At 49.3% G+C, this 9,497-nt stretch overlaps 1 protein-coding gene across 1 annotated transcript; it reads left to right on the top strand.

Moving 5' to 3' along the window:
* The first annotated feature begins 641 nt into the window (after nt 1–641).
* On the top strand, nt 642–4,263 carry CFAP20 (cilia and flagella associated protein 20). Its single transcript, XM_015812092.1, has 6 exons — nt 642–752; nt 956–1,035; nt 1,265–1,376; nt 1,521–1,709; nt 3,115–3,225; nt 3,867–4,263. The coding sequence occupies exons 1-6, from the start codon at nt 669–671 to the stop codon at nt 3,870–3,872; spliced, it is 582 nt and encodes a 193-aa protein (XP_015667578.1). The 5' UTR covers nt 642–668; the 3' UTR covers nt 3,873–4,263.
* Nucleotides 4,264–9,497: the final 5,234 nt, after the last annotated feature.

The raw sequence follows: 9,497 nt of genomic DNA, 5'->3' as shown, positions 1-9,497 counted from the left end.
CCTTGCCTCCATCTGCTGTCCCTTCCTGAGGTCTGTCACCCTGACTACTAGACGCTTACCTGTTCATCCACTGGATGTGTTTGTTTGGCATTTACTCCAAGAAACTTGCAGGAGCAAACTTCTATTTAGCCCAGATTCAGGAAAGTACAATGAAGAATAGAGACGAATTGTATTTGTTCTTAAATGAATCTAAATGACAATTCCTGCCTTTATCTGTATTTTAGAATATAGTGATTATATATATTCCGACTAGATGACCTCTAAGCTCATTCCAGAAATCCGTTCCGATTTCCTCCTCCTGTGAATCCCTCCGGAGGGCGCCGGGTTGGAGAAGCGCTTTAGAGGCCCGGCAGCCCCCCCCCCTTCCGGCTCCGGGGATCCCAGTCCCCTTTCTGGATTTCGGGGGCGGGGCTTGCGAGCCCCCCCCCCCGGTTGCCGCGGCGACAAGAGGTCTCCGACAACACTCGGGCGGGAGGCAAAACGAGTCCCGTCCGGAAAGTAGTCCGTCTCCCGGCGACGGGCACCTCTTGAAGGCAGCCAGCGCTCGCGGAGCGGTTTCTTCGGAGTGCTCGGCCCCAGAGACGTCTCCCTCCGCGCCGGGGCCTCGGCGTGAGGGACGCGCGCGGCGGACGGGCGGGCGGACGGTGCTGAGGCGCCGCGGCGACGGGATGTTCAAGAACACGTTCCAGAGCGGCTTCCTGTCCATCCTCTACAGCATCGGGAGCAAGCCGCTGCAGATCTGGGACAAGAAGGTGCCGGGCCTGGCGGACCTGGCGGGGACGGGTCCGGCCTTCGCCCGCCCTCCCCCCCCCGCTTTCCGCGGCGGGGCTGAGGCGAGCGGGGGGCCCGCGGCGGGAAGGGCCCGCGGCGGGGGAGGGCCGGGCAGGCGGCGGCCGGGGCTCCGGCGGAGGGTCCGGGCAGGCGGCGACGGTTGCTCCTTCCGTCTCCCTGGCAGGTGCGGAACGGCCACATCAAGCGAATCACCGACAACGACATCCAGTCGCTGGTGCTGGAGATCGAGGGGACCAACGTCAGGTAGGAGGCGGCTTCCCGGGCAGCCCTGGCCGGGGAAGAAGCCGCTCCGGCCCCAGAGGCCTCCCTGGGACGCCGGGAGGGCCCGGCGCGGGACTTTGGCCTGGACTTCCCCGCTCCGGCCTCGCCGCCCGGGCTCTGCTGGGCTCCGGCCGCCGGCCTGGATTTTGCCGCTGGGGGGGAGTTGGGGGGTGGGAAGGCCTGTGCAGCTTTTCGCCTTTCCCCCCCTCAGCACCACCTACATCACGTGTCCGGCTGACCCAAAGAAGACGCTGGGGATCAAGTTGCCGTTCCTGGTGATGATCATCAAGAACCTGAAGAAGTACTTCACTTTCGAAGTGCAGGTGGGTGCGCAGCGACAGAGGGAGCAGCACCCCGGCTCTCCCGGGACCCTCCTGGGGGCTGGGAGGGCCCGGCCTCGCCGCCTCTTCCCCTGGCTCCTTCCCGGCAGCGTCTCCCTACTAGCGGAAGGTGTCTCCTCCTGTTAGGTGCTGGATGATAAAAATGTGCGCCGACGGTTCCGTGCCAGCAACTACCAAAGCACCACCCGGGTCAAGCCGTTCATCTGCACCATGCCCATGCGCCTGGATGATGGCTGGAACCAGATCCAGTTCAACCTGTCGGACTTTACTCGCCGGGCTTATGGCACCAACTACATTGAGACCCTGAGAGTCCAGGTAGAGAGTTCAAGGGCCGGAGGCTTCCTGGGCTCTGATTAATTCCTGGAGATGCCAATGAAGTTACCTCTCTTTAAAAAGCTTTGATATGCCAAGGGGGGGGGGAAGGGGGCAAGGAAAAGAAGAAAAACATACGTCTCTCTGGAAAGCTGCTCCTCCTGACTGTTGTGTAATTGTTGGATAATTCTTCCAACCAAATTGTATGATAAAACACATTCTGTAACTATTTCCACTGTCCTGTTAATTCACAAACTAAGAAAGCGTACTTTTATTGAAGCCGAGGAATCTTCTGAGCAAAATTATAGGAGAGAACATCTATCTTAAGGGACTACAGCCTCTTCATATGAGCCAATGTTGGGTTTTGAGGATGGCATTTCCAACTATTATTTGAATTCCCAAGATACCAAGTTGATACAAAAGTATGCATAAAGAAGCAGGACTTGTTTCTCATAGTCGGATGAGGATCTGTTATTTCAAGTTACAAAATTTACCAATAATATAAGATGGACCACCTACAGTTTTATTTATTGCTTCAAATGGCTTTGATTTGTTAAAAAAAGAAATAGTAATATCTAATTTTAACTCAAGATATTCTTTTCCTTAGGAATCTTTAAAAGATTCCTTTATAATCTTTATTCTTTTACAAAAGCAAAAGTGAGAATGGACCAATAGCTACCAATTTTGTTTTTGCAAAGAAATGTAGCACAAGATAGTTCTCTCTTTCCTTTGTGATTTAATTTGTCTTTGGGCACACTGGAATATAGTCACACATCAACTCCAGTTTGACCTTTGGGCTGACTTATACGGGACCGGATGCAAATTTGGAATGGCAGCCCATGCAGAACAAATGAGTTAAGTGTGAATAGCTCATTTGATAGGATTAGGCTGTGAATGTTCATTACTGGAGGGAGGACCTGTAATTTGTCAGAGAACAGAGAGCGTCCCTTTTTTCTGTAAAAAAATTCAGAGAGGCAATTGTAGCAACTTTTGATAGCATTGAGTCAATCACTTCAGAACTTGTCAACACTGAAGGATCAAGAGGCTTTTCATCAAAGGACGTTTCCAGTGAGATTTGTGCAGCTTCTAGGCATGGATATCGATAGAAGAAACCCATAGAGTGGAAAAGAGATTCTTTGTGCTCAGGAGCTCTGGGCCACTCTGAAAGGGAGCTCTTGGGCAGTGGATCTGCAGAGCTGTCTCTGGGAGCTCACTAGGTAGATGCGCCTTGGAGGGAAGTCCAAAGGGCTTTGGCCATGGTTGTTGAAACCATTGTTGGCATAAGCCTTCCATCTAACTATCCAGAGAGTAAAGGTCCAGGGTTTGAATGAAACGCCAGGGCATTTTTAGATGGGGGTAGGATTTGAAGTAGCTCTTGCTGCATCTTCATATATGATTTCCTTTTCAGATCCATGCAAACTGTCGCATCCGCAGAATTTACTTCTCAGACAGACTCTACTCTGAGGATGAGCTTCCTGCCGAGTTCAAACTTTACATTCCTGTCCAGAATAAGGCAAAGGTGAGCAGGTGGGGGATGGATGGGATGTTCTGTTCCATGAAGAGTCCTACAACTACAACTCCCATTAGGGCAGTTATGGGTGGGAGACCTATATTTGCATTTGGTGCTCTAAGCAAAAATGTCCGAGGCTAAGAAATCACTTGCTGTCTATGGAGAAACTTTTCCAGTGAACAGGTTGGTGTCTTCCTTGTGTTCCCAAAAGAAATTCTGGAAGGGCTCCCTCTGCCAGTGTTCAACCACAGCTCAGTGCAGGAATTCACTCGGAAGCATCTCCCAAGAGAAATGGCTTGAACACATTGATTGAAAAAAAGACCACGCTTCTCTTAGTGCCCCACTGACCTGCTTTTCTAGCATTCAGCATTTGAAGGAGGCATCTTAGTAAAGGAGTTGGCCTCTTACAACCTGTGGGCACTGCTGCAGATGTGAGAATGCACGGTGCAGGGCCCCCGAGAGGTTTAGGGAGCCCAGCAAGTTCCCCCTCAGAAGGCCACATTGTGGTTGAGTACCATGTTCCCAACAAATTCTGTCTTGTGTTTCTAGAAATGTATGCTGCTCAAAGAGCTGTGCTTTTCTGTCCAGGTAAAGGTTTGCTACGGGTATATTGAATAACATTGTCTCTTTGCACATGTTGCCCAATGCAGCAATGATGGCCTGATGGGAAGTCTCCAACAGAAACAATGTCAAGATGCTGATGGAAGAGTATTTTTTTCAATTAGAAAGAAAATGTAGGTGTGGATTTCCTTGAGTAACTATATTTAATAACAGTTGGTATCTGTGATGCTGGGACCAAACAAAACAAAGCATATCATTGTTCTGTGTGAGAGTTGGATCGGGCTCCACTTTGAAGTTGTGGATCACTCCTAGGGAAACCATGAATCGTGGAACTGATTTGCCTAGCAAGTGGAAGGTTTTGTTGAAGCAGTTCTGAAACTCTGGTGCCCTCACAGATGCCAGTGGTTTCCTTCTTTGCTCTGTCTCTGTGTTTGCCCTAAGTACGTGTGAGCTACTCTTCTCCTGGAAGCTGCTATTAAATATTTGATTTTCTTTGTAAGGCTGTGCTTGGTCTCTCTTGGCCATTTGGAGCGAAAGGATCCTCCCTGCCAGTGGAACGTAAAAGCACCGGTCGAGGGCTTCTCTGTATACCAAGGATAGGTGCGGAGTAAAGGCGAGGGGTCCACAAATTGAGCTGAACCATAATAATTGGTCCATAGATCATGCTAAGAGATCGTAGCTTTTCTTGCTATGTGTCCCTTCTGAGTAACAGAAACCGACATTTTATTGATTGGAAAAGCAAAGGCAGCCTTTGTCTTGGATCACTGCAAGGAGACCTGATGGGCAGGGCTGCTGCCAGTCCATCTAGACTCAGGATAGCCAGGCTGTGAGAAGTTTGGGCAAGAAGCCTGGCGGCCTCCATCCTTCATAGATTTGTTGAGCTCCCAAGGATGAGCAACAGGATGGTGCTCTAAGAAGAGCTCTTGCTAGTCTAGAAGAGATTCTGTCGGTATCTTGTCTCCTGGCAACTAGTTGATTTTTTCCAGCTTTTGGTTTGCAGCAAGATCAGGGCTTGGATGAGGGGGAACCTCACTCATTTCATTCTTTGAGAAAGTGACTAAATTAGTACAGCAGCAAAATGCTGTGGACATAGTATGCTTATATTTCAGTCAGGCATTTGACAAAAGTAGACCATAACCTACTTCTTGGTAAGCTAAAAAAAATGTGGGATAGACAGCATCACCACCAGATGGATTTGTAACTGGCTGACAAACCGTACTCAGCGAGTCATCCTTAATGGTACCACATCTACATAGAGGGAAGTAAGCAGTGGGATATCACAAGGCTCCATCTTAAGCCCAGTACTCTTCAATATCTTTATACATGACTTAGATGAGGGAAAAGAAGGGTATCTCATGAAATTTGCAGGTGACATTAAGCTGGCAGAAATAGCCAAGACCCCAGAAAAGCTCAGGATCCAAGAAGAACTTGACAGACTTGAACAATGGGCCCTATCCAACAAAATAAAATTCATTGTGGAGAAAAGCAAGATTTTACGTCTAGGCAGGAAAGGCCAACGGTACAAGTACAGATTAGGCGAAACCTGTCTCAAAAACAGCAACTGTGAGAGGGACCTTGGAGTCCTAGTGGACGATCACTTAAATATGAGCTAGCAACGTGCGGCAACAGCCCCAAAAGCTAATACAATCCTTGATTGTATAAACAGGCATAGAATGAAATCATGTTATAAAAGCTTAGTAAGGTCACACCTGGAATACTGCATCCAGGTTTTGTCACCACATTACAAAAAAGATGTTGAGACTTTGAGAAGAGCAACTAGGATGATTAAAGGCCTGGAGACAAAAACATAAAGAACAGTTGCAGGATTTGGGTATGGCTAGTCTAGAGAAAAAAAGGACTAGTGGTGACATAATAGCAATATTCAAGTATTTGAGGTTGCCACAAAGAGGAGGGGGTCAACTTATTTTCCAAAGCACCAGAGGGCAGGACAAGAAACGAAGGATGGAAACTAATCAAGGAGAGATGCAATCTGGAATTAAAGAGAAACTTCCTAACACTGAGGATAATTAACCACGTTGGTTAACCATCTGAAGCGTCCAGAAGTTGTGGGTGCTTCATCGCTAGAAGTTTTTAAGAAGAGACTGGGCAGCCACTTGTCTGGAATGGTAGAGGGTCTCTTGCTTGAGCAGGGGGCTGGACTAGAAGACCTCCAAGGTCCCTTCCAGTTCTATAACTTATTGTCTATGACTTACAAAGCAGAATAGCTGAGCTCACAACATGCAAACCGAAGGCTAAATTCTGCTAGAGCGTCACCATGGTGAGGCAAGGGGTGCTGGCAGCATCAGAGCTGGATGTATGATGGGTGGCTCTTACACGGAGAATAGCAAAGCCACAGATCTTTGCAAGAGACTGCAGGAAGCTGTTGGTAAGGCAGAAGCATCTCTTTGGCCAGGCCAGGCCTGAACCTCCGCACCCTGCACTGGGCTCACAACGCCTTACGGCTGAGGGAAGGAGGCCGTCCAGCTGGGCAGAGCTCCTTGGTCCAGATGTGACAATGGGAGGAAGTCCAGAACAATTGCAAGATTCTGTCACTCGCCAATTCCAGCAGTCTCTGGAATCGATTCCCTGGTCTGGTCTACTTCGGGCTGATGTGCACTGACCCACTTCTCTCGCCATCCAGCTGCACCCTCCCGCCAAGACTTCTGCCTGGCACGGCTGTAGGGTGGTCAGTCTGAGCCCCGAACATCGGTTGGTCCAAAAGCCTCTTTGGTCTTAAGCTAATCAGGCTGTGCAAAAAATCTTGTTTTATAGTTTTTGTTTCAAATTGGAAATAATTTTGTCACAAGCACAAGTATTTTTAACCAGCTTAATTAGCCCTGGAAGATAACCCCTGAATTAATTTCTTCAGTCTGGGAATAACTTTGGTTTCATGAGTTAAAACATGCTTTTCCTCTTTCAACTGGGCAGTTTCATCTCGGGCTTTTTCTAGCTGAGCCGGATGTGGCCCCGGGGACTCTCAGCTTGTTCCAGCAGACAAAAGTGTGCTGTAATTTTCTCCCCCCCCCCCCCGCCTTGCCAGCTCCTCCTCCCATTTCCGTCCATCCACTGGCTGGCCCAAGGCAGCTGCAGGAGTCGGCCGTTCTCTGAGCTGGCCGGGTTCCAGCATCTCGCTCTGTCCCACACACTTCCTCCATTTGGGCCCCTGGAGCAGCGGCTTCTCCGTGGCACGCCTTCCAGCTCCCGGCATCTGAACCTGGGAGAAGAATTTCAGCCAGTCATCTGGGCTGAATCTTTTCCTCTGTTTGGCCCCCGGAGTGGATCTGCCCAAGGACCAGGTGTCCTTTGCTTTGGGATCACCCCATTAGCGTGTAATAAAGGCAGCAACGACCACCTGCCCTTCAGCCATAGCGCCATGATTTGGGTCACTGCTTGACTGTCAGCCTAGGTTGACTGCTAAGATGGGCATCAATCCACTTTGCCCAAAATTTCCATTGCCAAGCGAGACCATTGTTAAATGAGTTTTGCACCAATTTCCAACCTTTTCTGTCACAGTTGTTAAATGAATCACTGTAGTTAAGTTAGTAACATGGTAACTTTGAATGGTCCCTAAAGTAACTTTGAAGGGTTGTGAGTCGAGGGTCAAACTTCCTGCCCGCTTTTTTCCATCTGAACTGACACAGGATCAGCACCCTCTCAGAGGAAGGCTGAATTGCTTTCCTCAGCACCAGTAATGGTAGGTCTTCATGGAAATCCTCCTGCCAAACTCTAGCTTGGTCCGTTTTGCCTTCTGGCTGGAAGTATGCAAAAGCAGGAAGTATAAAGACTAATTTTTAAAAAATAAAAATAACATTGTTTTGTTGCATTTAAAACTCCATGACGAGGGTCAGTTTTTGCCCCAGATTTAATGTGCAAAAAGGCTTTACGTATTCCTGGTGGGCCCAGCATTTGCTGGCTTTTGTGACTGTGTGTCTAGCAGTCATCCTAAGAACTTTTGTTGATGTTCTTGCCTTGGAATTCTGATAAGTTCTCCACCTTCTCATGGTCTCTTTTTCACCTCCATTCTTCCAGATATTGAGGGTATTTATAACAGCATAATAATGTTCATACTCAATCTGCCAGGAATTTTGCTGTGGAAATTTCCACTTCCATACGGACTATCCTGCCCTTCAGCTGGAAAGGACAGTCCAGCATTTGTTTGCAGATGGACATGGCCTGGCTGGCCTTTTTTATTAAATACACGAGCAGCTGGATGGATTTGTTCTTGTACCATCCAGATTTCTTTCTTAAGACGTGAACAGGATGCAGATGGCAAATAAAAGATATTGCTGGAATGTCCAACTATCAGCTAAAAGTTGAAGACAAAGCCCTCCAGTGTGGACTTCAGTAGAGCCTGGGTCTGTTTCAGCCCTGCTCTACTCCTTCAGGGGAAAGAAAAGCCGCCTTTGTCTTACGCTTGTGCAAAATTCCTTCCTCCACAGTTTCTCATCCCAAGGACTTTCCTTTGCTTTGGGGATTGACACGGGCAACGGCATTTGAGCTTCTGCAACTGGAGTCCCCAAGTGCGGGATTTCTAGGCAGATGCAGAAGATTGCGTTTGCCTAATTGTCTTCTCACAATATAAATGTTTGAGGAACCACAATATCATAGAGTTGGAAGGGACTAAAGAGGTCTCGTAACGAAACAACAAACAGCAAGAATTGGCTTCCTTGGGGGTTTAAGTCCAATCCTGGAGCAGCAGAGGATAAGTTCTCTCCCTCTTCTGTGCCTCTCAGATGCTTGAAGTCTGTCTTTAGATGCCCACTCGACCATCTCTTCTCCTCTCTCTCTCCCCTCACAGGAAAGAGATTTCCTGTAACTCTTGGCTGCTCTTCTCGGCCCTTTCCACTCCCTCAGAATCCTCCTCCTACTGTGGCAACCAAAACTGGACTCGAGAGGGGTCTGGGCAGAGCAGCCTGGAGCTGGGCCCTCAGTGGCCTTCCCTCCTTCCTCCAGGGACACAGCCGTGATCAAAATGGGATTGAATTCAGTAACGAAGTTAAGCATCGTCATCAACCCGTGGAGTGGCATGGCCTGCCCCAACCCTCCAGGCAGACCCTCTCAACTAGCCAGCCTAAGCTCTCCCCACCAGCCCCTTCATGCCCAGGCTGGCTCAAAAGGCCTCCGAGGACCCCAAAGGGAAGGCTGGCCTGGTCCCCAGCTCAGGTCTGCCCACCATTCTGACGAGGAGCCTCCTCTTGGGAAACGCAGCCAGGTTCAGCACACACGGAAGAAAAAGCAGGTCAACGTGTCAGCACAAATGACTTTTATTGACAGCCTGTGAACAATGACCATTTGCGTGTTTATGCGTGTTGCACGGATCAGTTCTTCCAGCCTCCCCAATCAGCAGACAAGCTGCCAGAGCCGGTGCATAGGAAATGCTTTTCCTCAACCGGGCTGCCTTCCCTGATGCACCAAATACCAACCGCAGCAGATCGACCGGGAGCAGCAGATCGACCAGGAAAGGGAGGGAGGGGCTGTAGGAGGCAGCCATCCTCCAAGGAATCTTTGGCAGGAAGCACATTGGGGGTCCCCCCCATGTGGAACCTGCTGGGCAGGTGGTTCCTTCCATCTGCCTCTGCCCAGGGACCTTCTCCCCTCCCCCAAAGAGAGGTGGACAAAATTTCATTGCTTCAAGTGGATTTGGTGGCCATTCAAGTCTCTGAATGTGGATCGATGGGTAACAGATCCAGGAAAAGGATCATTTTTCTCTCACCAGCCCG

This window comes from Protobothrops mucrosquamatus, unplaced genomic scaffold (assembly GCF_001527695.2).
Source record: "Protobothrops mucrosquamatus isolate PMUCROS unplaced genomic scaffold, P.Mucros_1.0 scaffold67, whole genome shotgun sequence".
NCBI classification, from domain to species: Eukaryota; Metazoa; Chordata; class Lepidosauria; order Squamata; family Viperidae; genus Protobothrops; species Protobothrops mucrosquamatus.
The sequence above is the reverse complement of the archived record's forward strand: the minus strand, read 5'-3'. Positions and strand labels throughout refer to the sequence as shown.